The 17,551-nt window shown below is 35.6% G+C and overlaps 1 protein-coding gene and 1 long non-coding RNA gene across 3 annotated transcripts in view; one reads left to right on the plus strand and one right to left on the minus strand.

Annotated features, from left to right (window-relative positions):
- Positions 1–3,543: 3,543 nt before the first annotated feature.
- The window catches only part of GCFC2 (GC-rich sequence DNA-binding factor 2), a 31,376-nt gene continuing 17,368 nt past the window's right edge, over positions 3,544–17,551 (minus strand). For both annotated transcript variants that reach the window (XM_016202537.2, XM_016202538.2), the window contains exons 11-17: positions 15,286–15,436; positions 14,541–14,662; positions 10,700–10,776; positions 9,220–9,286; positions 7,874–8,020; positions 5,200–5,324; positions 3,544–4,401 (exon numbers count right to left, since the gene is read on the minus strand). In XM_016202537.2, the coding sequence (XP_016058023.2) occupies positions 4,284–4,401; positions 5,200–5,324; positions 7,874–8,020; positions 9,220–9,286; positions 10,700–10,776; positions 14,541–14,662; positions 15,286–15,436 (807 nt within the window). In that variant the 3' untranslated portion in view covers positions 3,544–4,283. The remainder of the gene's footprint in view (positions 4,402–5,199; positions 5,325–7,873; positions 8,021–9,219; positions 9,287–10,699; positions 10,777–14,540; positions 14,663–15,285; positions 15,437–17,551) is intronic.
- LOC148091665 (uncharacterized) lies at positions 7,744–14,536 on the plus strand. The gene is made up of 2 exons (XR_015715537.1): positions 7,744–10,354; positions 13,928–14,536. It is a non-coding gene; the product is annotated as an uncharacterized LOC148091665 (long non-coding RNA).

Raw genomic sequence — 17,551 nt, forward strand, 5'->3', positions numbered from 1 at the left:
GAACTTCTGTTTTTGAGTTCTGAAAAAGTGGGATGTGCCCGTTTCTGCTCGTTTTTCAGTGTTTCTGTGGGAGGGCAAGGTCCTGGATCTGCCTACTCCATCGTTTTGCTCAAGTGTGGGGTGTTTCTAAACTTTCCTTTCATGTTGTGGTAGGACAAGTACTAGCTGAAATGAAATAACTCTCTGAATCTTTTGTATAATTTAGAGTTCAAAGTCATGTTTTTCCTATTAGAACTAGAAAACGATGTATTTAAGTTTTCGGTTTTCAGGGATAGGTTAGTATATGCCCCATTAGAAGCTCTCCTATGTTCGTTCCCGACACTGTTCAAGGCACTTCATGTCTCTTAACATTCACAAAAACCTTGTGAGGTAGATGCTTCTACTCAATTTTACAAAAGAGATGGCCTCAGAGGGTTAGGCAGCTTGTCTAAAGTGGCACAGGAGGTAGGGGTCAAGGCTAATGGTAAGACTCAGGGTGCCTGAGTCAGAACTCTGTTAAAATCAGTTTAAGAAAACATCTCCAAACCATATCAGAATATGATGGGAAGGCCAGTGGGATGTTAGTGTTTTGAAAAGCTCCCTATGGGATTTCAATGTCCAGCGAGTTTTGAGAACCACTTACTTACTTAACATCCTGCCTCCTGCAGAAACAGCAGAATGGAGGTGGAATTCAGGCAGGTCATTTTGCTCTGAATTAGGCGGATAACCAAAACGCCAAGTTACTGTTTTCAATGAAGGCAATAGAGTGACCAGTGTGCCCCAGTTTTCCGGGAACTTCCCCAATTTTGGCACTGGAAGTCCTGCATCTTGGGAAACCCAATTCCTGGCAAGCCAGGATGGCTGGTTACGCTACCAGCGACTTTTGTGAAATTTAGTTACCTTTAACAGCCTTTTACGATTTAAAAATCCTACGTGTTCCTGAAGATTGGAGCACAATAAGTGGTTTTTCTATGTATTCCTTTAGCCTTAAGAAATCCAAATGTGTCTAGGAACTTTCTGCATTTTTCAATGAACTATCAGTGTTTCTAACTTTCTCACTTCACAAATCCTTTAGTTTTGCACGAATTTTTAAAGGGTGCTCCCCACTACCCCCACCCAGGCCAAAAGAAAGAGTGCCATTTATTAATCTTTTAGGTCCAAATATTTAAAATAAGACACATGAATTTTAAAAATGCATCTTTAAAACATAATTACTAATGGCGATGTGTGTATCTGTTAAGCCTTTATGCAATTTATCAAAGCTGGGAATCGGGTTGGGCACTACCACTCATTTCTTTGTCTTTTTAGCGTAGACTTGATTACTGTAGCTTTACAGCAAGTCTTGAAATCAGATAGAGCAAGTCTTCCAACTGACCTTAAGATTAGTTTGGCTGTTTTAAGGTCTTTGCATTTCCACATAAAATGTAATTTTAATACATTTGAATCAACCAGTCTTTTTTATAAGGCTGATGGAACTTTGATAGGGATTGAATAGCTATAAACCAGTTTGGAGAGACTACACCAAAATTTGACTTTTCCAATTCATGAACACGCCATTTCTTATTACCTAGGTTGAAAAACAGAAATCTCAGCAAAAATGTCCATGTAGAGGTCTTGCACCTCTTTCTAGATTTGTTCCTTGTATTTGATGTGTTCTGCTGCTACTGAAATGTTATTGTTTTTTAAATTTAAGTTTCCAATCGGATCGCTAGCATGTCCCCGGGCTTGTTAAATTTACTTATTATTTATGGTTGATTTTTTTTTTTTTTTTTGGTATAGTTTTTTATGTAAACGACCATGTCATTTGTGAATGACGACTGTCTAACTCTTGTGCACCAATCTTTCGGCCTTTTTCTAACTGGTTGATTTTCTAAAGGATTGCTAGGAACTACAGAACAGTGCTGAACAGAAATGGTCAGAGCAGATAGCCTTGCTTTAATACTTCACCATTAAGCAGGATGTTACGTGTAGATGTTTTTGCAGATGCTCTTTATCAGAGAGAAATTTATATTCCCAGTTTTTGTGTTGGGAGAGGGTGTTGAATTTTGTCCAGTGTGTTTTCTGTAATCACGGAGATGATCATACAGTTTTCCTCTTTATTCTGGTCCTGGGTGAATTATGCTGACTTACCCTCCTAGAACATACCCTGTGTGGTCATGATACTACCCTTTTTATACACTGCTAGTTCCAACTTGCTAATATTTTAAGGACTTTTATTTCTATGTTCGTGAGGGACTGGTCTGTTATTTTCTTATGTTTTTCAAGTTTTGTATCACATACAGTATTTCTTAGGAGTCATCTATATAAATATTATTTTATCACAAGCCTAAGAATTGCAAAGGTCAACTGATCTGAGGTGATTATCATGGTCATTTTTTGGTTCCGAACAACCATCATGAGAAAAGTTTTTAAAGTCATTTAATTCTGTAAAAAACTCACATTCTTTATGTGAACAGAAAACTGAAAAAATCCAGGAAAAGAATTGAGATATGCGCTGAGTTACAAACTCAAAGTTCTGTTTTTGCTCGTTATGTTCCACTCATTTCATCCATTTCACAGCGACAGGAAAAAAATCTGCACTGAGGATTACGCAGGCGTCGCAAATGTTTTTGAATATCCTCAATTATAGTATATGACGGATAAAAATCTTGAGGTTCAAACTCCAAACATAATGAAACTTAGTTGAAAATGGCTGAACTTGAAATCAATTTGTAGTTTTGAAAATAGATCCAATATTTTCCATTCTATGACAAGCAAGAGAAACCTCTCTGCCCAAGTTGAAAATGTAAGGAGAACACACCCAATACATCTTTAATAAAAATGCTAAGTCAGAGGGAAGTTTCCAAATGTGTATGTACTTTAATAGTAAAAAAATTAAATTTCATATGCAAAACAATAAAATATGGCTATTTATGTAAACAAAACCACACACACATGCACTTGTAAATAGAGAAAAGGTCTGAAAGAGTAACACTGAAACGAAAATAGCACTGACCTCTGGGAACAATAATTGTGTGGGAATGCTAAAAGCTTTTCAGCAATGGCTTTAATCTTCTAGATGAGACTCTATTCCTGTATAATTTGTGTAATTAAAATAAACTTTAAAAAAACTATTCATCAAGTGAATCATGAGTCTTCACTGCAGTAGAAATAACACATCAATCTGTTAAAATATATGCAGCTTCAAAGCTAGGGTGACAGTGTCAGAGGCCTCAGGCTCAAATCCTACAATAGAATCATGTTTTTCCTGATTATCTTTTGGGCAAAATATATATTTAGGGCTGCCATTGAGTTATTTTACAAATAGATTTAAGAAATATTATTAGTGAACTCTTACTTTGAAAAATATTCTCAACATTAACCCTTGCCCCAGATTTTCTTAGCTATACAAATATTTTACCAGAAAATGAATCACATGATTTGTTATTTAAAATACCAGTTTCTTATCTAAATTTACCTCAATGACAAAAACCATAACAAAATAGTAATTACCTAACAAGTAATGACTTATTATACCAAAAATAGACACAGAATTAAAAGAAAAATGGCAAATGACACAGGACAGACTAAACACTGTTATCTTTAAATATATGAAGCTCACAAATCCATAAGAAAAAGACCAATAGACATGTCACAAAGAACTACAAATGGTCAAAAAACAAGCAATCCCACTCTAATAGCCCAAACACATAATTAAAATAAGATTTTTTTTTTCACTTATTAAATTTACAATGAGTTAAAAAAATGATAATACCTATTGCTGGGGGGATTCACAGGCCTCTCTCGCACCTGTGTTGGTACAACACATTGGTACAGCTTTCTGAAGGACAATTTGATAATTATTAGTTATCAAAGCCTTAAAAATGCCTTAATCAGTTAATACTTAATAAATAATTCATTCCAATTAAGATTTCCATTTTAACTTATTTGTAAACAGAGATCATTAAAATGAAAAGATGTTTTGTGGATCAGGGCATAACACAAGACTCACTAAAGCCAAAGCAGCTACAAGCAAGGTTTCGCCACCTCCTCTCTTAAATTGGAAAAGCTGCAACAAAAATGGAAGGGGAACTCGTAGCTCAAATTCTTAACTGCCCAGTGTGCTCAATTTCTGCAAACACACAGGATCAGGAGGGCAGCCCTTCCTGATAGAGGGAGTGGAGGGATGAAATCCGTGTTTTCCCCCCAAATGCTCGCCTCCATTACTAGGAATAAAGAGGCACTAGCCATTCCTCCACCCCCCAGCAAAGGAGCCGAGTGTGACTATACTAAAATCTACTTTAGTACTTTCCTATAAAGTTTACTCAAACTTGATTAATTAATGATTTAAGATGGTCTAGGTGATACTCTTCTATGAATGATTCCGCTTGATTCAAAGCTCTTATTTTCACCAGAATAAGAATTATTTCTTTGACTTCATCCCTGAAAAACAAAAACATTTTCCCCTTAAAAATGCAATGTATGAGAGCACAGTGAACCATCAGTTGTTTACCTGTAACAAAAACTTCACCTTAAGCCAGTATCTAGAACAGCATAATATATTCAGATGCTACCTTCTCCAGGTGATTATGAAGTTCCACTTCAGACTATTTCGTGGGTGTATCCTGCCACATTTTAATGTGAATGGCTGTGAAATGCAGAAAAGCACAGAGCAAATCTGTGGTGTGCTGCTACCAGCTCATGTGGGCTATTACGTGGGGGGTATTTACCCCACAGACATCCTCTAATGCCAGATCTGGGCCTTGTAATTTTTGGAGAGGTGGTTCACCAGAACAACACTGTCCTCAAGCCCCTAGACATCCAATGCTGTGAATGATAAAACAGGGATCTAGCCCCTGTTGGGTAAACACCAGGCTGCAGGCCTATACTTAAAAAGCACTAACCCTTTAAAAATGGCCAGGATAATTAAAAACATATTAAAAACATGCTTAATAAGAGGTTTTGATTTACACTTTTAATTCTAAATTTCCCTGTGCTATAGTTTTCTGGAAGTGATTATTTTGGAAGACATTTACATTAAAAAATATGAACTATATATATGCATGAGGTGTGAGTATAAAATAGTGATTCCAAAGGTTGTACATAAAAATATCTAGTAATTCTATGGTAATAGTCTCAACAGGTTCTTAAAAGTAGAGTAAAAGTACAAATCTTTCCAAAAATTGCTGAGAATAGAATCCTTGAGCTATGCTTATGGAGGGACAATTAAATATACATTACCTGAATTCATTTCTAGATAATTTATGTGCAGACTGCAGTAAAAACTGGATGAAGTTTTCTAGCTGGGGAATAGATGTTCTCATGGCAGAATTTTCAAACCATTTTTCTGGTAAATATGCTGTTATCTGTTAATCAAAACACATGGTTGGTTTTAATAATGATAGTTATCACTTAAGGACTTTAACATGATGCTATTTAATCATCATGGTGAACATGCAGGTAAATTTTGAGAATTTCCCCTTTCTTTGTCAAAGGTTATAAACTTAACATAATTTACAACTAAACACCAGAAATGCCCACACAAAACACTTTTAGTTGACACAACTATAAAATATATACATTCAGTATTAGTTCACTAAGATATTGGGTGAACTAGCATATGATCTACATAAACAAATTACAGTTAAGGGATCAAGTAGGTAATTCAAAGATACACAGAGGAAAAAAAAATAGTTTTGATTTTCTTCTAATTTAATACATTGCTTTAAATGTCCATGGCAGCATAGAGTGTCAGTGCATGTGCATTCAATTTTTCTTTTGGAAAACCACCACCACCACTCATTATCACACTAAAGGTAATAACATGACTTGGGGGAAAGTTTTGGTAAGAACAGAAAAATTTTAACAAAATAAAAGAAAAACTTTATAGCAGAAGGAAGAATAAAAAGGAGAGAAAAGGGGAGAAGGGAAAAACTTGAGGTCATACTATTCAAAGAAATCCTTGGACGAACAGGTTATGCTACAGTTGGTAAGATCAAAATCAGTACTTTTATAAGGTAAGGGGGAAAATGCATGTTTAAAAAATGTTAAATGAAAGTTCTAGAATACACTCTTTCTAAAAGAAATCTGATTGGTCAGCACTGAAAACACAGATGAGAGAAAAGATTTATCCCACTCCTAATCACCCTTTGCAATTACCCAGAAAAAAGGCAGACACACTGCCTGCCCAAGGCAGAGAGTCCTCCAAGTTTTGTTATGCCAACTGCATCTCTTTTTCAAGTTCTGAAACCAGCCCTCACTGGCTTGCATTGTAGTATCATTTGCACCTGCTTTCCCTTTGTTTTGTATCAAAAGCCTCAATAAAAGTCTCATGGAACCTCACAGCTTTTCCAGAAAAGATCCCAGAACATAAAACTACATTGCCTTGGCTTGGTTTTCTAGCCACAAGCTGTGGAGAGAATGTCATGAGTTGTCTTCTCTACTTCTGCATGGCAGACTCCTATGGTGAAATGACACTAAACGGAACCTGAAACACACAGCATGGACGATGGTTTAAATTTTTGGTAGATAATGTAGTTAAACTACATGACATAGAAACCATAGCCAGAAAAATTATGGCTGGCTAGGATCTGCAACCTAGAGTGAGTGTGTGTATTTAAAATTTAAATTATAAAGTAACTATTTTCTCATATTCTTAAAAGTTCTTCAACAACATGACTTTTATCTTATGGATAGAAAATGTTTTTGGACATTAGGTTGTTTTTAATTTTCTTCCGTTATAAATAATGGTATAATAGTATTATATTCCTTGTACTTCACATCTGTATGTGCACCTTTGATTTTTAACTTAGGCTAAATCCCATAACACTGCTAAGTCAAAGTGTATGAACGTTAAAGGTTTTGTATCAATTGTGCCAAAACAGTCTCCAGGGTTGTGTCCCTCCTACAGCGCAGAGATTGCTTCCCTGGACCTCTGTGCCACACAGTCCAGCTGGTGGTGCCCCTGGAACCATATGGGGTTGCTGTTTCCCTGTGTTTATGATGGTACTGGGAATTATAATGAAAATAACAGCAATCAAGTTTGCCAATGCAACAGGTAAAATAATATCCTCACTGTACTATTTGCATTTCTCTATTAGTACTGTTTAGAGGTTATTTTTGCATATTATTTTTTGGTGAATTGCCTGTTGAACATCGTTTGGCCATTTTTAACTGGAATATTTGAATTGTTTACTGATTTGTAAAGAGCTTTTTTGTATGTGGATATTAATCCTTGTTACATACGGGAGTGAGCAAAAGCAGGTTTACAATTGTAAGTATACGAAACAGAGTTTATTCTTGTATTACAATTTATTTCTTATTGTATTAATAACTATTAAGTTACTTTTGCCCACTCCTGTATTATAGCTTTTGTTTTTCAATTCATTTTCTTTTTAACTTTTTATTGAAGAAAAATTCAAACACGAGCATCAGGAGAAAGAATAAGTAGAGTGAGCTCAATGAACCCATCTTCCAGTTTTAACAATGATTAAATAATCCTGATACCTTTTTGGTTAATGTTTTTTGATCCACTGAAGTTTTATGTCTTTATCAAATCTATCTCTTTTTTTCATCATTTCTTTTGCTTTTATGTCCAGAAAGGACTCCCTTACCATCACAGTCATTTACCTTCTTAGTCCAATATTTTATTTCATTTTTAACACTTACTTCTTTATTTCACCTGAAATTTATGTAGGTACTTAACGAGAGGTAAGGACCTAACATTCTTTTAGTAAACAAGAAACCAGTATAATAATTTTTAAATACTGAGAAGTTGCTTTTGGGTTTCTAGTTTATTAAAGAGATTTGTTTGCTATTATGTGAACATCACAATTTTAATTATTTTGCTACAAAGTAATTTTAACAACTGAATTTTAAAAAATGATAAAATTAGAATAATTTTCTACTAACTCACCTGGTTGCACTTTTTAACAACATCTGGCCCAGGCGTGGCATTAAGAAGAGCTATGATAAGGTAACGATTTAGCAGCTTCCCCAGTGCTAGCTGTCGCAAGGTATCATCTGGGAGGAGTCCATTCCAAAGAAGAATATTGCGAAAGAGCTAAAATAAAATGAAATGTCAAGTGACTATGTACCTTTTCTCCAAAGGAAAACTAAAATAGTCTCCAACAAACAAGTTGGTCAAACTTGTTTAATCTTTCACTACAAATTAGTTGGAACTGTCCATTTTAAAATCAATAAAAATATTTCTAAGTACCTGATACGTTCCAGCCTCATCCTATTTTCACTTTTTAGGACAACCACCCAAAATCCATTTCAAATAAACTTGCTGAAGCCTTTCAAAATCAATAATCTACTTCCTCAATCCATCCCCTCCCAGACCGTGGGGCCCCTGGATGCAAGACCCCTCGCTTAGTTCCCTTGATGCCCCTTTCTGATGCCCATTCTAAGTTTCACAGTTCATTCTACGGCTTCTCTGAAGACTCCACTTTCTCTGCCCACCTCTATGTCAGTGTTTCCCAAAGTCTGTCCTTAGCCCTCTTTTCCTGCTTCAGCCAATCTCAGAGGTCATCATTCATGACCATGGCTCCAACTACTACATGTGGTTTGACTCCCAAATCTCCAACTCAGATCTGTCCCTTGTAATTCAGACTCGCATACCTGGCTGCCTCTTAGGCCTCTATTTGGTATCTTCAGTTCAGTCTAAAACAGATGTATCTTCCCTCCCAGACCAGTTCTTCCTGTATCCCCTCCAGCGCCCTCAAAGAATGTCCTAAGTTACCAGGTGCTAAAGTCAGAAGCCTGGCTAGCACTCTGCATTCGTTATTAATTAGCCATCAAGTCCTTTCAATGGTTCAGCCTAAATACCTCTGAACCCCTCTTCTCCTTCCCATCCGTTACCACTGACTTGGCACTGACTTCGTCCTTTATCTTTTAGACCAGAGGTGCCAGCTATGGTTTGTGGGTTAAATCCAACTTACTGCCTGTTTTTGTAGAGCTTGTGAACTAAGAATGGTTTTTACATTTTTAAATGATTGAAAAAAATAGAAGCAAATTTTGTGACATGTGAAAATTATGTATTTAAATTTCAGTGTCCAGAAGTAAAGTTTTATTGAAACAGCCATGCTCATTTGTTTAGGAACCATCCGGCTGTTTCTGCACTACAGCTGCAGAGCTGACTAGTTCAACAGAGACCACGTGGCCAAGAACAGTCTGGTTCTTTACAGAAGTTTATTTTCTCCCTCTATAGGAAACTGAATTTACTAGAAAACACTTTTATTTTTGCAGTTCTCTGCTTACCTTTAGAGCTGACCAAAATTGTCTTTCTTGGAACTTTGAATGTGGCGATGTTTTGTTTTCTACAGCACTAATGTGAAATGAAAGAGAAAGGAGAAAATGCAAACCACTGTTAATCTTTCAGAACCAGAGTTTAAAAAACTTTCAGAACCAGAGTTTAAAAAACTGAGTGCTGTTGTGTGTTTTTTTAACCAACCAAATTAAGCCTTAATGGAATATAAGTGGAGGTGCTCTGATTGCATCAAAATTACAAATGCATGCACACTTTGACCCAACAAACCTATTTTTGAGAATGGCTTCTGTAGATATACTTGCACAGGTACAGAATGTGTACAGAATGTCCACAAAATGGTTCACAGCATTGTTGGTAATGGTTTACCACTTAGATGCCCATCAGTGACAGTACATCTATATGACAACAAACTACTTATATGATGATCTCACTTATATGAAGATCTCAAAGATATACTAAGTAAAAAAAGGTACAAAACAATGTAGAGCTTCCAGTATACTTTCTTTGTTCTAAAAAGGAGGAGAAAATAACATTACAGCATATGTAAGTCTTCTTTTTTTATTTCATTTTTAAAAACTTGTTTATTGCTGAAAGTGTATTAATTGCATAAAGAAATTCTGGAAAGGTAAAAAAATTACTGCTTATTATTATTGCATGCACTTATGTACACAGTGGAGGAAGGTCAGGAGTAGGATGGAGTAAGACTTTTCATTTTAAACATAAAGAACATTTAGAAAAAGATACACTCATACTTTGAACCAAGTGAATATATTACCTGTCTAAAACATTAAAAAACAAACCTTAACAAGGCAGAATTTTTACACAGATATTTTTCTTAATTCAAACTGACCAGAAAGCTTAGAAGTGCCCTTCTTTTCTTTCCATAAAACTCTTGAGTTCTCTGAGTACACGCAGGGCAGCTTCAGCTCATGATTCATTACTGTAACTGATGCCTTCTTGGCAAATGTATGAACATGCATCAAATAATACTTATTCATAGTTTAAGGTCAATACAGAATTCACAGATGCGGTTTCTGGCCCCTCAGTGATGCTCCAGGCCTTCTGCTGTGTTTCTTCTGTGCCAGGCGCTGCTCCAAGCACTCTTCATCTTCACAGTCCTTCCAGGTAGGCATTAACTTAATGTCCCACTTTACATTTGAGGACACAGAAAGGCCCAAGGTCATTATCTAGTAATGGTGAATCTGGACTCCAGAATCTGTGCCTTTAATTACTCTGCTATGCCACCTGTCATGCTCTTAATAATAATATTTAAAAAACAAACAAACCTCTCTCCAAGTGCCAAGCATCAAACATGGTATATAGAAGGTAACTGAGCAATATTTGTTGAAATCTCAATTTGCATCTAAATGGGTATATGAATGTTTTAAATATATAGTTTCAGGTATTATATTCTTAATCTGTATTACATGATTAGCTATTTTAGACAATCTAGAAATTAATAGCTCTTACCTCTTTGGATACAGAGGAATAAAAACATCATCTTCTACTGCTTTCTTCATTCTTGAAACAATGGATTTAGGTAAATCCTATTATTTAAAAAATTAAAAGCATCAGTGATAATCATAGGTAGAAATATATTTACCAAAAGGAGTATTTTGTACACACCCAGAGAATCAAGTATTAAAATGTCAGTTGGGTACAAGAGAACTTTAACTTTGTTCATCCACGTTATTGCATGTCACTGTAGTTAGTACATTTTCCTTGCTGCATAGTATCCATCGCATGAAACTACTGACAGGACATTTAGATGGTTTCCAGTTTGGGGGCTACTATGAATAATGTTGCTATGAAAGTTCTTACACATGTCTTTTAGGAAGTAGTGGTACTCAATTTATAGTCCCACTGGCTGTGTATGAGAAAACCTGTCTACTTACACCCTCACCAAAATATGGGTTTTTTGTTGTTGTTTTTTAATGTTTCTGGTGGGTATTTAGTCATATTTTATTTTTATTTTTCCGTTGAGTAATGTGATGTTGAGCACTCTCTCATGTTATTTGCCATTTGAACATGCCCTTTTACAAACTACCTAATTAAGCTGCCTGTCTACATATCTGTTTATTTATTAGGTCTACCTCTTTCTTACTGACTTGTAGAAGCCTTTTATATACTCTAGCTATGGGTCCCTGGTGGGTTTATTAGTGTCCTTTGATACAGTAAATTTATTTGAGAAACTCATTTTCTTAAATTTGTATATAAAAAATTGGAAACAACCAAAATATTCAATCATAGGGACTTTTAAGAACATCAAGTTATAGCCATCATTCATATTACATGAAGTACTATTTAGCTAGTAGGCTGTAGTAACATATACATTTAAATATTTAGTGAGATAATATTAAGTGAAAGAAGTAGGTTGCAAATGTACATGTTTGTTAGGATTACAATTTTGAAATGCTGGATGAAAATATCCTACAATGGTATCACTTCTTGGATGAAAAAGATAAGGGGAGTTAAACAATTTTTTTTTTCTTGTATTAGCAAGATTTCTATAAGATACTGTTCTTTTAAATCCATATTTGAAAAATGAAAATGGCCTACATTAGATTGAAAGTTATTTTCTTATTTAAAAAAAATTTTTTTTTTAAATCCTCACATGCTCAGAGTAGGGGAAACATCAATTGGTTTGCCTTCCATGTAAGCCCAACTGGGGACCCAACCCACAACCCAGGTTTGTGTCCTGATGGGGGATTGAACTGCCAACCCTTTAGTGCACAGGAGACACTCAACTAAATGAGCCACTCTGGCCAGGGCTGAAAGTTATTTTTTAAGTAAGTGACAATATGTGTAGCACAAATTAAACTGTCATATACTCTACACTAACCAAATTACTCATAAATGTAGAATTCAACTAAATATATTCTTTTCTTGAAAAGTATATCTAACTGAAGTCCTGTTTCTCATTCCACTTAAATATCTGTAACCTATTCCCTAAATGGCCAAATAGCAATATTTAATAAACATTATAAACAAAAACTGAATATGTAGGCTACTTTTATTCATGACACTTTTCTGTAAGTTTTACATTATTTTAAAATAAATTGTTTAAAACAAAAGAAAACCTAAATACATGTATTTTAAAACTCAGCTCATTAACTTTTCCAAGTATTAAAATACATTATTTGGTGAAAAAAAAGTTCTCGAAACAAGTAGACACACACACCTCTGCATATATCCTTTAAAACAGCTTTGAAAAGGCACTTAAAAGCCCCAGCTAGGTGTTTTTACATTTCTCTGTATAACTCTGGAGATAATCCTGGGTGGCTTGGGTGGATACTGAAGCCCTCAGGGAAGAATGAGGGCAGGTGCTCGCCATAGCAGTAAGTAAGTAAATTTATAGATCAAGTTTTGCTTTTGTGTGTGTTTGTGTATAGGGGTGGGTGAGACTTATTTGAAAAAGGCTCTGTTGATTAAAAAAAAAAAAAAAAAAAAGGTTGAAAACCACCAATCTATCTACACACCCAAACGAGGCCATTTTCACACTTCCACTCACTCGTTAACTAACCTATGCCTAAAAGCATGCAATGAAAGGAATCATCTCCTAAGGCCGCCCATAACTGTGGGCAGCTACTGCCTATTAGATTTCAGTTAACAAAGAAACAAACCTCTCTCTCCTACACCTTCCACTCCATGGTCCTAATTTACTTAGGATTATACAGGACAATTTTTAGCTCCCTTCATGTTGCTATATGTTCAAATCCTCTCCGTTCTTAGATCCCACCTCTAACAAACTCTTTCACTGCAGAAAGTAACTTCTCTCTCCTGCCTCTCTTTTGAAGTTTCATAGCACTTTACCTGGGCTGCTCATGGGGGGGGCACTGTGGTCAGTGGGATGACGCTGGCTTTTAAGACTAATGAAGGTTCAAATTCTACTTCAAACTCAAGGTATTACTGTGAACAAGATTTTGAGACGGCTACTTCGTCTATAAAACGAAGCTATCACCCATTTTTTATAAGATTGCTGGGACTAAGTAGAAGGACACAGTTATAAGACGTAACAGAGTATATAGCAGGAATTGAGTGTTCTGACTTCCCCACTCCTCACTTCCTGTTTTAAACAATAGTTTGTGTTCGTCTTACTTCCACTAAGATTATGTACTTCTTGAAGGCAGAATCATGATGGAACCCCGGTCTCCCTCTTCTTAGTGTCCCTCCTTCATGATAACAATTTCAAGTGCTAAAGTTTAAGTGCTCAGAATATGAATATGACACACCTCCTTTTCAACCACTTTGGTTATTCTACTCTGGGTGCCCTCCAGTCAATCTCTTAGTTTACTTAAAGTTCAACATAAAATTAATTTACTTATTTAACTGCATAAGTATACAACATTTTCATAAACAAAAAGAATGACAAAAAACAGTACTACAATAAAAGTTACAACAGACTGTCACCCAAGGCCTCTAAAAAGTTCCTCTTTATGTTTTATATTTAGTAAAACTCAGTTCTAAATCATAGTGCGGTGATAATCTATCCTATTGAACTCTGGATCCTGGTCTTTGGCAGATTACAAATAATTAGTTAATATAATGAATGTTAGTCTAATTTTAAAATCATTGTTAAAGCAAGGCCACAATGCCACTAGATTTTTGCCAAAAGAACAAAGGTAATGAGATTTTTTAAATTTTCTTTTAGAAGGAATGAATTTGCTCTAATTCATTTATGGCTGTTCATCTCTGCAGGACCAATGTACATTCACAAACCTGAAGGACAGCTGGCTGGGCACGAGAACACAAATTAGACCACTGAACAGAGAAATAAGCTAGTAAGAATCAACACAATAATCTGGGTCTCATTATATGTATGTGTATCCTGTAATAATGGTTTCCATTCCTGTTATTCAGGAATATTAAAGTGTATTCTTTCATCTTATTATAAATAGAAAAAAATGGTCAATCCTAGTTTCTTCCCTTTTTTTGGTTAATCTTCACCCAAGGATATTTTTTCTTTTTAATTTTAGAGAGAGGGGAAGGGAGGGTAGGGAGGGAAGGGAAGGGGAGAGAGAAACATGAAACAGTTGCCTCCCACATGCGCCCTGACCAGGGCCAGGGATTGAACCTGCAACCCAGGTACATGCCCTTGACTGGAAGTTGAAGCTGAGACCCTCTGGTGCGAGGCTGATGCTCTAACTACTTAGCCACGCTGGACAGGGTCCTAGTTTCTATAAATTAGAACTAAATATATTTTGCCCCCAAATAGTCTTCTAATGATTACTTTGTGCTTCTTCTATAAACAAAAATTTATAATAAAATTATACTGATTTATAAAGAAATATATAACTCTGGAAATTATTACCTGTTTGCCTTTACTAACGTCATTCGCACAAGTGGAATGTTCTTCAAGAATCATTCTGCAGTTTGTTATTAAACTTGTTGTCTGTGAGGTCGACAAGGGATCCCATATGAATTCTACAAAGTCTGAAACAAAAATTTCAGTGGTGCATAATTTACTCAATTGCTTTGCTTGTTACATATGAACAATTGAAGCTTTTTAGTAAAGACTACTGCCTGCCTTTTGTGGTTTAAAATGCACAACAATTACCATGACATATTTGCACACATCCTCCATTTCCTTGACCTTGGGGCTTTGCTGAAGTTGTCTGGCTAAACCACCCTTTGCTAAACGCACCTTGTCACCGAATCTGTGCTTGCAATCATGCAGCTAAAACGTGGCTGGAAAAAACTACACTTCAAATTCATCACCATGAAACTCTAGTGAACACTGAGCCACACTGGCCAGGGGAACAGTATCTTTTTTAAAGAGAAGAAATAAAGAGGAGAAAGATAAGGGGACAAGTTAAGGAAATGAAAAAAATAGCATGGAGTAGGGACAGAAGTGTGCCACTAAATAAATGACTTAGGAGTTATATGAGCAACGCTAATGTCGCAAATGCTAAAGGCCAAAGATTATCAACAGTTTGACAGCAAATCAACTGCAGGAACAAGTATTTGTTAACCAGCTTTAATTATAACATCTGTAACAGAAAGTAATCATCTTATACTCTGCCCAAGAATAATCTATCAAGACTACAAAGCAGTACCTGTAAGTCGAGGAATAACTGTTTTGTTGATGATAGAAGATAAGATTTTCTTATCAGAACTATCTTCCTTCTTTGATTCTTGCGTACTATTATCCATAAATCCTTCTATAGATGTAAACCATGGCATCTGTTTTAAACCTATGGAATCAAACTTATAAAAAAATTATCAAAGTTATAAATAAATTCTTAAACATTAGTTTATTTTTAAATGATTAACTTTTTCAGTAACCACTATAGCTTTCTAAGGATCAAAGGAGAATAATTCCATATTTAAACTCCATATATACAGCACTAGAACACCAAGGCTAGGCAGGAAGACACAACTAAGGCAGGATGTCTATGCAGTAAGCATGCATTTCTATGACAAATGCTCCAAAAATACCCACTGTATGTTCAAAACGGAACACACCTGCCGGTACTATTAGGAGCCAAGTATACATTTATAAGAATAGAACTTAGTAAGAGATATTCTTACTTATTTTTACACAAAATTCATTCTGGCTCCCTCAATTCTCATAGGCACAAATGTTTATTTTGCATGTGATTTAGCTTACTAGGCAAATAGCAAATGGCCAGTTATTATTATTCGCTGAATGAACGAACAGATTTCTAGGCATAACAGAGTACTCCATTCAGCCTAAGTGGTTAACAACTAGGCTGCTGTCCCACCACCGACCTACCATTCCTGAGTAAGCATGGTGCCTGCACTATGAAGACTATGGCCTTGAACCTAAGGCAGAGCCCAAAGGCCTGGCGACTAGGGCAGAGAAAGAGGAAAGGACACAGCTCCACCTTCACCCTGTTAAATCTCTACCTTCAGCTCTCTCTCTTCCTAGAATTTCATTACCTCATTTCTGTTTGCTTACTAGGCATATCTAGATGGATGTCCTGTTATTATTTCATTATCTATAAAGTGAAACTTCCTTCAAAAAACCCTTTCCTTTTCTGAAAAGTCCCCATTTCTATTAACTACCACTGTTCTAATAACCCAGAATCGAATGTTGGGGTCATATTTGGATGTAGAGTGTAAGGTTTATTCTTAGCATTTTGCTGATTTTTGCTTCACAACACCTCCAGTAATCAACTATTTTTTCTCTTTCCGTTGTCACTCACCCTATGTAAGAAATTCATCACCTTGTACTTGGGCTACAGCAAATCCTTCCAATATATACCCCTACCTTTTATCTTCCATCCCTCTAGGTTAGCTTACTGCTAGGATTTCCCAAACCATTACTTGCATCATGTCCCTCTTCCCATTATTTGCCAAAACAAGTTCATATCTGTTAATTTAAGACCTGAACATCTGTGCAGTGTCTAGCTTCTGAACTCTGTTTTTCCCTATGCATTTTTACAAAATACCTTTTCCTCTCTCTCCCCTCATGTTTAAATCCTATATACCTTTCAAATCCCCATTAAAATTCTTCCTCCTCAATGCATCAGTTTTACTGACCAACTATTCCAAATATGTTATCTCCAACTTCAGAACTCCTGGTACCTATATTGATTTCCCAAGACTGTAAAATTCTTAAGGCCTAACATTACCTTTACCTTTTGAGTGATCTTAAACTTATCAAAAAGCAGCAGCTTAAAAAAAAATGTTTACTTTACTGGTATTTAGTGCCACTCAACCTAAAAATAAAGTGCAAATCAAGAAAAGATGGATGTAGATTATTACTCCAAAGCACCAACTACCAACTCCAACTCTGAAAGTGAGTTACTTTATAGCTAACCTGATAACAAGGGTATTTAAGTAACTACAATAAACTTTTGATTTTGTGGACCTTGATTTAATGGACTTCAGATTTAATGGACAACATTTTTGGTCCGTATGTCATATGTGAAAATTAACCTTGTTAATTTTAAAATGCTTTTAACCAAGATTTATAATTAAATTAACAGGTTATTTTTTTTTATTAATTCACTGTTACTTTTAACAAATTTTAGCAAACAGGCCATGTGTTGGGAAAAACACTGTAGTAATTATTAAGTAAACGTAAGTAAATATTACATATTTACAACTATAGTCTTCATATTTAACTCCAAGAATCACTGCTCGTAAACAATGTTCAGCAAATGATTAGCAAGTGATCATACTGCATCATACACTGTAACTGGTTTTGTTTTCTCGTGGACTGACTGTGTGTAGCAGTTTTAACAGGTGTGGGCTAATGTTCCGACATGTGCTAAGCCATGCCCCAGCTGTGTGCATTTGTTTACTCGAGGTGGTGATTGTACCCATTTACTAGACCTACTTAGTATAAATTAC

This window comes from Miniopterus natalensis, chromosome 13 (assembly GCF_054644295.1).
Source record: "Miniopterus natalensis isolate mMinNat1 chromosome 13, mMinNat1.hap1, whole genome shotgun sequence".
Lineage (NCBI taxonomy): Eukaryota > Metazoa > Chordata > Mammalia > Chiroptera > Miniopteridae > Miniopterus > Miniopterus natalensis.